The sequence below is a fragment of the Arachis ipaensis genome, chromosome B10 (genome assembly GCF_059453495.1).
Source record: "Arachis ipaensis isolate K30076 ecotype BB chromosome B10, ASM5945349v1, whole genome shotgun sequence".
NCBI lineage: Eukaryota > Viridiplantae > Streptophyta > Magnoliopsida > Fabales > Fabaceae > Arachis > Arachis ipaensis.
The window spans coordinates 3,726,822-3,742,302 of record NC_142435.1 but is presented as its reverse complement, the minus strand read 5'-3'; the positions used below and the strand labels follow the sequence as shown (position 1 = coordinate 3,742,302).

General features: G+C 37.1%; 1 protein-coding gene across 1 annotated transcript; it reads right to left on the bottom strand.

Moving 5' to 3' along the window:
* Positions 1 to 666: 666 nt before the first annotated feature.
* On the bottom strand, positions 667 to 2,382 carry LOC107621812 (cyclic dof factor 4). Its single transcript, XM_016323805.3, has 2 exons — positions 1,811 to 2,382; positions 667 to 1,153 (listed from the first exon to the last, which is right to left on the bottom strand). Exons 1-2 carry the CDS (start codon positions 2,280 to 2,282, stop codon positions 1,134 to 1,136), a joined length of 492 nt encoding a protein of 163 aa, XP_016179291.1. The 5' UTR covers positions 2,283 to 2,382; the 3' UTR covers positions 667 to 1,133.
* Positions 2,383 to 15,481: the final 13,099 nt, after the last annotated feature.

The window sequence follows — 15,481 nt, the reverse complement described above, 5'->3', positions numbered from 1 at the left end:
TATAACTAGATGTTCCATATAACTGAGAAGAAACTCACTAGCCATGTTTTCTACACATCTCTTTTTAAATTTATCGTCTTTCATCTCTCAAAATTTTCTTTTATGAAACCTGGGCAGCTCCAAGCAAGACTCACATGACTTATCCATGCGCACCACACCTGCCAAGCAAATTCACACGTAACAAATAAATGTTGTATAATTTTAATTTTTTTACTACACATAACACAGATGTTATCACTTTGTTCAATAATACCTAATCTGCTCAAGCGATCCTTTGTATTCCTTTGTATTCATTTTCTTGTTAAGTAGTATAGAAGATTTTCACTCTTAATCTTCGTCATTGAAGTTAGATCACAAAATTGATCAATAGTATGTAAGGGTTTACTTTTGAGGCATAAAATCTCTGTATGAGATAATAATCTATTATTTTGTATTTTTAGCGATTCATTTGAAATTTCAATTAACTATATGTTGTTTATTTTGATGACTTTTGAGATACTTATTAGTAATGACATGACTATAATTTATTAGATCCATGTGTAAACAAAACTTTACCCTAATATAGAGTGTATCTTAAAAGACAATTTAAAATAAAAATAGAAATAAAAAAATTGTCGCCATATGGCGATTGCGACACAAAGAAAAAGAAGGTATCAGACAGAGAACATATCTAGATGCAACAATCTTTTATTATTATTAAATAAAGTAGAGAAAGAAAAAGGGAAGGAATAATTAAGTTAAATTTCAAGTTGCACTCAAATTTCCGTGTTCTAATGTTTACTTTTTCTTGGTCACCATTGACCATTTCATGTGTTCTACAGATACATCAACTCTAACAACTACTAATAGATCAAGTAATAATAATCTCCTACATGAATTTATCCATTCACGCCTTCAAATTCTCTATGTGAACTTGACCTTTCTATTAATAAGGCTTATATATATAGCTTGGCTCAGCTTGAAAAAGATGAACATGGATTGATTTTTGCCATGGCATTATATATTTTTCTTGGCGTTCACATAAGCAAACTAACTAAGCCTCTAGTAGCTTGTTCATATGTGTATATATGTTTTAAATTATTCCAAGTTGTGCTTTCGTAGAAGATGCATAATATAACGAAGAATGAGGGGGTTCATTGACCTTGATGCGGAGCTGCACAAACAAACAATTCTGTTAATAAGATATTTTGGATTACGTGTTTTGTATGTACAAATATATGCTAACATGTAATATTTATTTAATAATTATCCATTATAAAAAAATAATCCAATTATTGGTGGTTGGGCAGGCAGTATAGTTCACATCTCTTAGGTTTGTCTGTTCATCATCACATATTCACATCCACATCCCGCAGGCACACAAGTTTTATTTTTTGTTCTCTTCCCTTTATTCTCCTATCAAAATTACTCCATCATTATTGTTTTCTGCTTTTTCTTTTAATTCTCTTTAATTTTCTATTCTTAATAAAAAGATTAAACACAGTAATTAAGACAACTAATCAAGCAAAGAATTTAATTATAAAAAATGCTATATATATATATATATATTTTTTAAATATGTATTTTATATAAATAATTAATTTTTAGGATATGATAAGTATATAATATGAGCGAATTAGTTATAACTCAAATGGCATAGTCTCTCCATACTCAATTAAGAGGTTGCAGGTTCGAGTCTCTTATCTTTGTTAAAATATATATATATATATATATATATATATATATATATATATATATATATATATAATATGAGAAAATTAAAGGAGAGAAATATATATGATTTCAATAAACAAAAACAATAATTAAGCACCTGAGGCGGACCTCCGGCGCTTGGCCGGAAAAAGCTGCCGGAAATCACCGTGAGGGACGGCAACATCATCCCACTTATCCAAAATCAACCCTTCCTCCAACCCAAACTTGTGGACATCATCGGAAGTTTCATCGTATAAGCAAGCACCATCGGAAACGGCGCCGCGGCACGGCAGCTTGTTGGCCTTACGGCGACCGGCACCAACGGGGACGTTTCGGAGAGCACCGCCGGCGGTCCAGTACCTCTGGCATCCCTTGCAGAAGTGCCTTGGTTGGTTAACGTTGTAATTGTTGAAGTAACAGAACTTGGTTTCCATGCTCTTGCACCTTGGACACGCTATGATCTTATCTGGCTTCTTCTCCACCGTTTGATCTTCTTCTTTCTTATTTCCCTCCTTTGAATCTCCACCGTCCAATGTGATCGTTGCTCCGAAGAGCTTGATCCCTTGATGATTTTCTTGCACTTGGGCCATTTAATTTCATAGAGAGAAAAAGATCGAAAGAGAGAGAGAAAGGCAAGTTATACTTAATGGAGAAGTTTTTTGTTAGGGGTTGAGGGGCAAATATCATGGCAAGTGCTTTATATAGAAAGAAAGGGATATAAAGCGAAAAGTGCTTATTGGTTAGTACAATCATAAACCTTAGCTTCACTTAAAATCCATGTGGTACACGCCAAAAACTATACCCTATATTGTGCTTTATCAAAACTTTTTCTTTCTTTTTTTTTTTTTCCAAATAACATGCATTTAATTTATTTAACATATAGTGGGGAAAAATGAGTTTTAGAAGTAGTAAAATTATGTTATTAATATTTAATTTTAATGAATTGAATATCCAATCTAAGTAGGGGTGAGTTTAGGTCTTAGAAAAACTTGGAAAAAAATTTGAGAAAAGAGAAAAGTGGAAGGGCGGTTGAGACTTGAAGATATAGAGTATATAAGTATAGGAAGATTTTTAAGTATACTGTCATAGTGGTGTATCAGTAATTTTTAACCGTTGATCTTAATTATATATATTATATATATTTTTAATAATTAAGATCAACAATTAAAAATTACTGGTACACCGATATAATGGTATACTTAAAAATTTCCATAAGTATATAACTATATATAGTAGAAAAAGTGAAAAACTAAACCCAACTAATGAGTATTTTTCTTTTTCTTTTTCTTTTTCTTCCTTTTATTTACTGGTGACAGTCTACGTGATGATCATGCAGTGCCAAAATGTCTAGAAAGCGGGCCCAATCCAGATGGGTCGCTTGCAAACTGCAAAGTGTCAAAAGTGGTAGAAAGGGAATGCATGTACTTTATCAATAATACATATTTAATATTTTTGTTTTATTATAAAGGAAAAGAAGCAGCAAAAAGAAGCTTGTTCTTGTGAAATTCTACTTGTATTCTATATACTTTCAAAATCAAAGCAAAGTGGCTCAAAAAATGAAATATCGTATAAGCTAAAAAGTGTTGCCTTTTTCTAGCTATTTCCTATTAGTACTTTTCAAAAATAAAAAACAAGACTAAAGGCATGTCGTCGCGTGTGTGTAACTGTGTGTCTATATATTATATTTATAAAGCATGCATGTATCATGTCAATAGCTTAATACAATGGGCATAGCTTAGGTTCGAATGGAAAAATGTATCGTTGAAGCTGTGAAAAAATTGGTGTTCGATGGAAACAATAAAGGAATTAATTAAAAATATGCTCATATATAGAAATAAAATTTTGAAAGACTACTGATTGGTCCTTTCGTTCAATAAGTCATCATCATGTGAGAATTATAGATGATTGTTAGAACTTGGTCTAGAGATTTTTGAGATGCCCAAGCTGTTGATTAACCCAAAACCCTTTCCTTTCTGAGAACTATCTTATCTATTCAGCTTAGAAAGTGAAGAAAATGTAAAGTAAGAAAACGAGCAGCATCATCATACTAGTAAAACTAGAGAGAAATATTTAGGATGGAGAATATTGGTTAGGCTGAGTTAGGACTACTCAATCTATCATATAAGTAATTATTTTACATTTTTATAGTCAATTAAATTTTAATTTAGTCACTAAGTGTGAGAAGATATATTTTGTTTAGAGATAATATATATGGGTAAAGTACTAAATTGGACCTAGGTTTGGGCGTAATCCTGTTTTGGTCTTTAAGGTTTAAAGTGTTCTATTTGAATCCAAAAAAGTTTCATTTAGCATCAATTTAGTCCCACAGTGAGGTCAAAATTAAATAATTAACAAAATGTCCTACATAACAACAATTCAAGAACAAAATCGATAATCTGGAGAACAAGTACAAGCTCCAGAGGCACAAAATCAACCATTGATGCATTAATACATTTATTTATCATTTTCTTTAGTTTTATAGAAAATATTTTATTTATATTATAAAAAAATAATAAATAAATGTATTGATGTATCAATGGTTGATTTTATGCCTCTGGAGCTTGTACTTGTTCTCCAAATTATCGATTTTGTTCTTGTACTATTGTTATGTAGGACATTTTGTTAATTATTTAATTTTGACCTTACTGTGGGACTAAATTGATGCTAAATGAAACTTTTTTGGATTCAAATAGAACACTTTAAACCTTAAGGACTAAAACAGAATTACGCCCAAACCTAAGGACCAATTTAGTACTTTACCCTAATATATATTGATAGCTAGTGATCTCTTTAAGTTTGGACAATTGTCTCTTTTTTAATAATCTATCTTTGGGATTTAGGTTTAGACCTATTTAGTGTTGATGATCCTCATACTTTTGCTTTTCATGTATATACATACATATATTGACTTGATGTTCATATAATTTTTATAAGGGTAAGATATATTTTTTGTCCTTAAAGTTTGATAAAAGTTTTAAAAATACTCTTAAGTTTTATTTTATTTTAATTTTGTCCCAAAAATTTTTGATTTGCATTAAATATACTCCTAACGGCTAATTTTTCAAAAAATTTAAGACTAATTCAACAACAATTTCATAAGAACAACTCTCAACACAAATAAATCAAGCATAATTTTTATGCATTATTGTTAAATTGGTCTTAAATTTTTTAAAAATTTAGCCGTCGAAAGTATATTTGATGCAAATTGAAAATTTTTGGGACAAAATTGAAATAAAATAAAACTTAGGGTATTTTTAAAACTTTTACCAAACGTCAGGAACAAAAAATATACTTCACCCTTTTTACAATAAAGAATGAATTTTAATAAATGTTACTTAATGTTCAATATGATTGGTGTTAGAGTTTAAGTTGTTGGATGAGAATGAAGAAAAATGAAACTTTAGAATAATTTTACTGATGAGAAATGATGTTTGTACTTTTTTTTATATTTTTTCTTTTTATTAATTATTTTTAATATAAAAATAAAATATATAAAAAATTAAAAACACATTACATAAAAGTGGTGCAATAACATTGCTTTTGTTGATACTTGACTTGCTACGTTGCAATGAAATAGAGATATTGTTGATGGATCACTCCTCACTCAAGTGAGCTGGAAGAAATAAGAATACCTACAAATAAGCGATATACAATTGACTTTTTTCAGTTTTTGAAAAGGTTGAGAAGAGTACGAGGGTGGGTAATATTACAATTCAATAATATTACTATTCTATTATTATTATAATTTAATTTGCATGCTCCAAAATCCTAATGGCATTTGGTTTTTGCACTATTACTTTTGCACCAAAGCCAACTTTTCAGGGTTTGGATGGATTTGTTGCTTCCCTTTCCATCAAATAAATATTTAGGATGTGGGTCTACTTACCTTTTGGTACGCAACACTTTAATTTAATATTTTCTTCTGCCGTTTCTTTACTAATGGAATCTTTATATTATTAATTCACAATTGATCTCGTTTCCAACTCATTTCTCTGTTTTATAATCCTGACAAAGAACCACCAACTTGCTTTCTTTTCTTTTATTTTTTAAAAACACGTACTTTTTCTTTAGGGACACTTTCAAAGTTTCTATATATGCCTTAAGAAAAAATAAGAAAGAATATGCCTTCAATTTCTAAACCGACCGGTTTTAGAATAAGATAAGTGACCATTTTTATTTTATAATAATCCACTTCAAATCAGATGTATCTTTCAATTCAATTTTTTTTTCTATTTTTCATTTTATATCATCATATTCCTTGGCTTAAGGGGGGAGATTTTAATTTGTATTATCCGATTTATTTAGATAAGGGAATCTTTTAAAAAGGTCTCTCATATCATATTTTAATTTGTTTAACTTTAATCACAATCCTACTTGGGTAAGTGGCTTTATCACGACATATATTTATTCAATTTACCACTTCTCCGACCCAATGTTTTTCATACATAGAACAGTATCAATTATTAGAAGTATAACCTTGTTCACATATATATAGGAAACGTTATGCCTATATAATTATATATACGTGCCTAACCAATGCCTATGAGCCTATCAATGTATTTTATCCACGAACATTAAATCCTCTAAGGTCAAATTCATCATAAAAAAGTTTAGATAATACATAGACAACCATAATAACATTTTCAATTTCATACTGCAGGAATATTATTCGAGGCTTTTACCATTTTGCCCTTTCGGCTTTCTATTATTTGAACATAGTAAAAGAGCATCGCCAACAATAGAATAAAATAAAATAAAAAATTGTCTAAAAACCTCCTCAATATATATATATAAAGTGTAATTTACCAAGATAATTTTAAGTTTTTCAGAACAAAAAAAGGTTTGGCAGAGCAAATTAACAAGTTGACGTGTTGGTTGCAGTGACGTTGGGTTTAGGGAATCAAATTAAATAAAAAACTGGAGAGTAGATTAGTGATATTTGGCTAATTTTTTAAAAATAAAAAAGGTTTGTGTTTTGGGGATTACCTGAAATCGGATGATGAATGGGCTTGTTTGTGAGGCCCAAGTGTACGAGGAAGGAGGCCTCCGACTTGTCCTATGTTAGGGAGCTACCGTCTGAGTTGTGTGTTTGAATGGATGGGAGGTGGTACCTGCAAGACACTTCGAAGCCTAAGTTAGCAAGGGGTTAAGCAGGTTTAAGTGTATTGGAACTTAGATATACCTGAGTGCGTCAGGGTATTTATAGGAGATGAGTCAATAACCACCGTTGACATAGTTCCACTTCTGATGGTGGATAATTATGCCTTTATTTTAGGGTTGTTGGGATCTCTCTTCCAGAAGTAGGAGAGAAATTTACGGAGGCAGTTATTCACTTAGATAAGTGTTAAGTGTCCGCTGGCGTTGACCCCGATCTCTTTGTGGAGGTCGGATAGGCGGTGGAGGCCAATATTCTAGATTGGGCCTTCTAGCTTAATTTGGGTCTGGCTTATCATTTGGGTTAGGATATGAACAGTGTCCCTACTCGAGTCTGATCTCTTTAATAGGAGTCGGATTCGAGTATTGGCAGAGCTTGGGACTGCCTAGGTCGTTATCCTCTTTCCGAATTGAGAAATCAACTTGATTTCGATTTAAAAAACCGACGTGATTTCAAATTCTCAATTGTCGCGTCTTATTAACCGTCGCGTCCTTTTGGCTTTTCGCATTTACACGTGGAGGGCAGTTACATTGGTAACGACGCGTTCTTTTGATGATTGTGCTGTTTTACAATTATGCTCTAGTATCTTATAAATACTTTTCCTCTCTTTCTCTTTCTTCTTTTCGAATTTTCCCTTCGTACTTTCTTCCTTGTTCGAAAGATCTTCGCGCTTTGGTACTTGCCGTCTCCGTTCCTGGATTTTTCAGCACTTTTGGCATCTCTTTCATTCTTGCTGTCAGTTCTTTTTCTCCAAGAAAGGTTAATTTCTCATTACTTTCGCTCTTTATTGGCTTCGTTGTTTTTATTAAGTGTACTGAATAATCGAGGAAGATGTTCTAAGTAGGTTTTATGGCGCTTTCATTATTTGCTGTAGGAAACTTTGGATTTTTCTGTTTTTCTTTACAAAAATCGTTTCCTTTGATGTGGTTGATTGTTTTGTTTGAGAAGGAATTGTCTTGTTTCAAACCTGTTTTTGATGGTTGCTTTTTCTTTGTGTAATGTAGGTATATCTTCTTGTCTGAAAATGTCTTCCTGAATTACGGAGGCTCTGCTAAAATGGGTAGATTCCTCTGTCTTGTCTGAACACCCCATCGTTGATAGTGTTTTTGTAACCGAACTTCGTAAGCACCATAAGATCTGCAGTTCTGATGTCGATGAGGCAAAGTATGAATTAGTGGCCCCAGACCCAGAGGAACGGGTTTGCTGTGGGAGAATGAACGATTCTGATCCCTACTTCTTTTTTGTGTACGACTGTCTGTTCACCCGTTTAGGGGTTACTTTTCCCTTTTCCGACTTTGAGATGGAGGTGTTATCCCACTGTGGGGTAGCTCCTTCCCAGATTCACCCCAATTCCTGGGGTTTCCTCAAAATTTACTAGCTTGTCAGCCATGCACTTGATTTTCCGATTTTTTTAAAGACCTTTTTCTATCTTTTTCATTTAACAAAGCCTTTTAGCACTAAGAATAAGTAGGAGTGGGTTTCCTTCCAAACTATACAAGGCCGGAAGGTTTTTTCCATTTTTGATGAGTCTTTCCATGACTTCAAAAATTTCTTTTTTAAAGGTCAAGCCATTAAAGGCCATCACCCCTTTTTTCTAAACGAAAATAATGAGCCCCGATTTTCTCTGTACTAGGTCGAGACTTCCCCTGTAGAGAAATATGGCCTGGTAGATTTGGACAAGGTAGAAAAGGCTGTGGCAGAGTTTTTTTGAGAGGCTTGGGGACGAACTCCAAACCTAGACACCAAGAAATTTCTTCTTTGATTTTGTAGGCAACTTTTCTTACTTCCGACTTATGTATTGATCATTTTTACTTCCTTTTTTAGAAAAAAATGAAGAGTGGGTCGAAAGCTTACTTAAAGGTGTAGGAGGCCAAGAAGAATGCTCGTGCCCGAGCTGCTGCACAAGAGGTCGGGACCTCTGCCACTCCTCCTTCTCAAAGTTCGGGTTTGGGGACTTCTTCTCAGCCAATTTTGGTAAATCCAATTCCTACTCCACCTCTTCCTCCTCCTGCTCTATCCCCCCAATTGTTTCTTCCTCAGAACCCGAAAAGAAAAAACGTAAGATCTCGAAAGCCGGTGCCTCTAACGTCCGGGACACTAGTTTTGACGGAGTAAAGTTTTCTCGGAAGCACATCCTTCCACATAGTCAAATTGCTATGGATGATGCTGCTATCCACAATCATCTTCAGATTTTAATCCGAGGAGGAATTCAGACTGTCGGGGTTTGTACCTCTCTTCTTGATATATTGGAAAAAAATCCCTTTGAGTGCTACCCAGCTTTCTTTGGAGAACCTCCAAGGGCGGCTGGCCAAGTATCAAGAAGATGAGAAAAGACTGCAGGAGGAGGAGAATGCTCGGCTGAAGGAAGAACTCTCCCAAACCTAGGAAATAGAGAAACAACTAATGGGTTCCTGTGCAATGGCTGAGAGTTTGAAGGAGAAGGCTGAGCAAAACTATGTCCACATCTTTTCGGCCAATCTTGATTTGAAAAAGGAGGTGGAGCAGCTTCGGGAGGGTTACCAGGATTTGGAGGATTCCATTGTTGAGGGTACTGAAGAGGTGTTCAGGGTGTTGAAGCAACAGGTCGGAGTCATTGCTCCCGACTTGGACCTGTCACCTCTTCATCCCGATAAGGTTGTCATCAATGGAGAGAGAGTTTTTCCTCCTCGTCCTGAGACTGATTCCAAGCTGAAGACAACAGGGCAGCGCATAATCGAATCCCCTTCTCAGAAAGTTGGTCCTGCCGAGGGGCTACAGCCGAGATCTTCAGCCTATCCCGTTGCAGCTCCGACTTCTGGCGCCGAAGAGATTTCTCTTACCCCTCCGACTTCCACAGCTGAGCTGACCTCCTCTCCTACTGACGATTCGAACCCTCTGATTGGCCTTATTTGATATCTTATTAAGGCCCGATTTGTGGGACCTCTTTATGAACAATTTTTTATATTTTTTTGTATATTTTGTGGATGGCTACTGACATTTGATCCTTTTTAATAGGATCTTTGAACAACAATTGTTGTTTTTCTAGTCCTTTTTGGATAGGACCCTTAACTAAGTAGTTGTTTATTATCCGTGTGATGACGTTTCTTTTTTGCTGTTTGATGAAACTTTTTGTTTGAAGGATCTTTATTTCACCAGGTTTTTTTGTAAAAAATCCTTTTGCATTTCGCAAAGCTTTTGAAAAAACTTGTATCAGCTAATTTTTATATTAGATAATTTCGCTTACTATCTAATAAGGCTTTTAAGAAGACTTTTTGTCAAGTAATCTTTATTTTGGTGAGGTTTTCGTGAGAACACCTCTACCTTCAATCCTTCCAGGGACTTTCGCATTTCTCGCTTTTCATTACTTTGTTCGCCTACGTTCAACTTCGCTTTGCTTATTGAATCGTTTTCATAACTTAGGTTATTCTTGCGATGCATTTCGGTCTGCTCGGGCCAAGTTGTTATCTATCTTATTTTCGAGCTGTTATGATCGTCTTTTATAATCTCTTTACACCGACTTGTACCTCGTCACTTTATCTTGCCGACCATATAGGTCGGGCAATGATTTTTGCGCTTTTTCGAGCTTAAGTCGGTGTATCGTAGTAACGGTAAATGAAAATTCTAAAGAAAAAGATAATAAAGGGAGAGATATTATTGTTCATGAAATGTGGCTTTACAATGATGCTTTTGCTACTAAGGGAATGAATTTCATGCCCCTAGTCCTCGCTTTGATGCCTCATTAAAACCCCCTCCAGGAAAACCCTCTTCGGGAAAAAAACCATGAAGTTGGAAAAAAGAGTACATCAGGGAGCGAGGTTCGCTTCTAGCTGTAATATCTCTTCATATTGCAAGCGTGCCACGACCTTGGAAGCTCGGAGCCTCCTAGGTCGGACACTTTATAGTAGCCCTTTCCCAAGACCTCAACTATCTTATATGGTCCCTTCCAGTTTGCAACAAGTTTTCTTTCTCCTGACTTGCTCACCCCGATGTCCTTACGGATGAGAACTAAGTCGTCTGAGGCGAAACTTCTTCAAATGACTCTTTAGTTGTACCTTGTTACCATCCTTTGTTTTAATGCTACTTCTCTTATCCGGGCTTGTTCTCTGATTTCTGGGAGTAATTCGAGTTCTTCTTTGTGGGCCCGAACGTTTCCGACCTCATCATAGAATATCACCCTTGGACTTTGCTCATTGACCTCAACAGGGATCATGGATTTTATGCCATAATCAAGTCGGAAAGGTGTCTCACCAGTGGTCGAGTGAGGTGTAGTTCGGTAAGCCCATAACACTTGAGGGAGTTCTTCCGCCCATTCCCCCTTTACTTCTTGAAGCCTCTTCTTTAATCCTGCCAATATCACTTTATTGGTTGCCTTAGCTTATCCATTCGCCTGGGGATGTTCTACCGAGGTTAATTGATGCTTGATCTTCATGCTAGATACCAGGTTTCTGAATGTGGAATCTATAAACTGGGTGCCATTATCCGTGGTGATAGAGTGGGGAACCCCGAACCGGGTAATTATGTTCTTGTAGAGGAACTTCCGACTTCTCTGCGCTGTTATAGTGGCAAGTGGCTCTACTTCTATCCACTTAGTGAAGTAATCTACTCCTACAATCAGGTATTCGACCTAACCTGGTGCTTGGGAAAATGGTCTGAGTAGGTCCAATCCCCATTTTGCAAATGGCCATGGAGAGGTTACACTAATGAGCTCTTTGGGGGGAGCGAAGTGGAAGTTTTCATGTATTTGGCAAGGCTGACACTTTTTAACGAAGTCGGTAGTGTTTTTTTGCAAAGTCGGCTAAAAGAACCCGACTCGTATCACCTTTCTGGCTAAGGACCTTCCTCCGAGGTGATTTCCACAAATCCCATTATGTACCTCTTCCAGGACTTCTTCTGTCTTAGAGGTCGGGACGCACTTCAGCAGTGATGTAGATATCCCCCTTCTATAAAGGACATTCCGTACCAGAGTATAGTTCTTGCTTCCCTTCTGATTTTTTGGTTCTTATTTTGCTCCTTGGGAAGGATGTCGAATTTCAGATATTCGACTAAGGGAGTCATCCATCCGAGGTCCAAGCTAGAGATAGACAAGACGTCTGGCTTGCTATCCGTCTTTATGACTGAGGGCTCCTGGAGAGTTTCTTGTATCAGAATGCTATTATTTTCCCCCAACTTGGTACTTACTAGCTTGGAAATAGCATCGGCTCTACTGTTGAGTTCCCTTGTTATGTGTCTTACTTCAGTTTCAAGGAACTGCCTGAGATGATCAAGTGTTTATTTCAGGTACCTTTTCATGTTGGGATCTTTTCCCTAGTACTCTCCGTTAATTTGAGAAATTACTACTTGAGAGTCGCTGAATATTATCACCTTGGAAGCACCGACCTCTTTGGCAAGTTTTAGCCTACGATCAGAGCCTCATATTCAGCCTGGTTATTGGAGGCAGAGAACTCGAATTTCAAGGATACTTCTATTTGGGTTACCTCTTGATTGACCAGTATTATACCAGTTCCAGTCCCAACCTTATTGGAGGACCCGTCTACATATATCTCCCAGGTTGTGGAGGCCTCCTCTTGGTCGCCTGCATATTCTGCTATGAAGTCAGTGAGGCACTGAGCTTTGATTGCTGTCCGAGTTTCATACTTCAAATCGAACTTGGATAGTTCTATAGCCCATTGAACCGTTATGCCCACAATATCTGTTTTCCGAAGGATTTGCTTTATGGGCAGGTTCGTCCGAACTCTTATGGTGTGAGTTTGAAAATAAGGCTGAAGCCTTCTAGATGCTACGGTTAAGGCATATGCAAACTTTTCAAGTTTTTGATACTTTAATTCCAGACCTTGTAGCGCCTTGCTAGTGAAGTAGATGGAATGTTGTCCGACCTCATCTTCTCGTATTAATGCTGATGCCACAGCCTTTTCAGCGACAGCTAGATATAATATGAGTTCTTCTCCTGCTTTTGGCCGGGTGAGGATGGGAGGTTGGCTTAGAGACTTTTTGAACTCCTGAAAAGCCTCTTCACATTCAGGAGTCCATTCGAACTGACATCCTTTTTTAATTAGTGAGAAAAGTGGTAGGGATCTCAGTGATGATACCGCCAGCTGGATAGTGTCGCAAGTCATCCATTCAGCTGCTGGACTTCTTTCAAATAGGTCGGACTCTTCATTTCTAGGATTGCTTCACACTTGTCGGGGTTGGCTTCAATACCTCTTTGTGTTAGCATGAATCCTAGGAATTTTTCGGCTTCCACTGCAAAGGTACACTTAGTGAAATTTAACCTCATCCCATGCCCTTTTATGGTGTTGAAGACTTGTGAGAGGTCAGTCAGGGGGTTAGCCTCATCCTTGGTCTTTACCAGCATGTCATCTACGTATACCTCCATTAAGTTTCCAAGGTGGGATGAGAACACCTTATTCATCATCCTTTGATATATGGCCATTGCATTTTTTAGTCCAAATGGCATGACCACGTAGCAATAATTTGCTCTAGGCGTGATGAAGGATGTTTTCTCTTGATCCGACTTGTACATCGGGATTTGATTATATCCCGAGTAGGTATCCATAAATGACAAATATTGATAACCCGAGCTGGAATCTACTAGGGCATCAATATTAGGTAGAGGATATGGGTCCTTTGGACATACTTTGTTGAGGTCAGTGTAATCGACGCACATCCTCCACTTGCCATTCTGTTTTTTTAGCAACACTACATTTGACAGTCAGGCCGGATACTTGACTTCTCTGATGAATCTGGCTTCTAGCAGGGCTTGTACTTGTTCTTCGACCACTTGAGCTCGTTCTGGCCCGAGCTTCCGTCTCCTTTGCTGAACAGGTCAGGATTCTGGGTAGACAGCCAATCTGTGTGACATAAGCATGGGATCTATCCTAGGCATGTCGGAGGCTTTCCAGGCAAAAAAGTTAGATTTTTTTTGTAGGAGCTTTATGAGTTCTTGCTTCAGTTTTGCCCCTACATTGGCTCCTATGCTGGTGTTTTTTCCAACCTCCTGTCCGATCTGGATTTCTTCCGTCTTTCTTCTGGGCTGTGGTCGTAACTCTTCTCTCGCTCAGACTCCTCCGAGCTCCACTGCATTGACTTCCTTTTCCATTTCTCTTAGGTTCAGGCATTCATTATAACACTTCCTTGCCAATTTCTAATCTCCTTTTATGGTAGCAATCCCCTCTGGTGTTGGAAAGTTCATCAAAGATGAGGGGTTGAAACCACCGCTCCCAGCCGATTTAATGTAGTCCGACCTATCAGGGCATTATAAGTGGAGGCTACATCAACAATAATGAAGTCGATGCTTCAGGTCTTAGATTTCAACCCCTTCCAAAAGTTGTGTGTAGGGAGATGAAGCCTAATGGTGTGATAGGAGCGTCTCCTAACCCAAAGAGTGTATCCGGGTAGGCTTTTAGCTTATTTTCGTCCAGCCCCAACTTATCAAATGCTGGCTTGAATAATATGTCGACTGAACTCCCTTGATCTACCAGAGTTTCGTGTAAGTGGGCATTAGCGAGGATCATGGTGATTACTACCGGGTCGTCATGCCTGGATATGACACCTTGTCCATCTTCTTTAGTAAAGAAGATGGTAGGTCAGGTCCGTCACTCCCGACTTGATAGACTTCTTTTAGGTGTCTCTTTCGAGACGACTTAGTAAGTGCTCCTCCAGCAAACCCTCCTGAAATCATATGAATATGTCGTTCTGGGGTTTGGGGGGGTGGACCTCTCTGTTCGAAGTCTTCGTCGTCTCTCTTCCTTTTTCCCTGACTACTTGACCTTTCCATGAGACAGCTATCCAGCCGACCTTCTGATGCGTGAGCATCTTTCCTATCTTTTCCTAGTGAATTTGCATCTAACTTGTTGAGTTTAATTAAGAATTAATTATATTTTAGCCACTATGGATGCTATTTTGAGTTTTGTACAATTTTATTCATTTTAGGTAGCATTCGGATGGATTTGATGAAGTTTCTACAGAGAAAGAGAAGAAACCAAGGAGATGACCAGCGAATACCGACGCGGACACATGGCTCACACGACCGCGCGGAATGGAGGAAATCGCAATGACACGATCGCGTGCCTAACGCGAACGCGTGGACTGGAATCTGCACAAATGATGCGAACGCGTGACCGACGCATCCACGTGACTCGCAAAAAAGGACCATCGAAGCGTGCGCGTGACCGACGCGTACGCGTGACATGCGCCACGTGCAGAAAACGCAGAAAGACGCTGGGGCGATTTCTAGGCTGTTTTGACCCAGTTTTTAGCCCAGAAATCACAGATTAGAAGCTGCAGAAGGGACAAATCAAGTGGTCCCCAACCCATCAGCTGAAGACTTGTTAATTAATTCGAATTTAAATTCAAATCTTATTAGAGGAAAAGATATTATTTTAATTTTAATTTTAGAAATTTGATTTTTAAATTATTAGGATTAGTTATAAAAGGGATCCCAATAGGGTGGTTCTAGAAGAACATTCCACAACATTATTCCATACAATTTACATTCCATATTCCATGAGCAACTAATCCTCCACTGTTAAGGTCAGGAGCTCTGTCTATTGTATGGATTGATACTATTATTTTTCTATTTTAATTCATGTTTTGATTTATATTTCAATAATTGTTTTCGTTCTTTATTTTATGAATTTGGGTGGAACGAAAGTATGA

Coding starts and splice junctions, on each gene's coding strand:
- LOC107621812 (XM_016323805.3), bottom strand. CDS start 2,282: ATGGCCCAAGTGCAAGAAAATCATCAAGGGATCAAGCTCTTCGGAGCA. Junction 1,154..1,810: donor GCGCCGGAGGTCCGCCTCAG/GTGCTTAATTAT, acceptor TTGTTTGTGCAG/CTCCGCATCAAGGTCAATGA.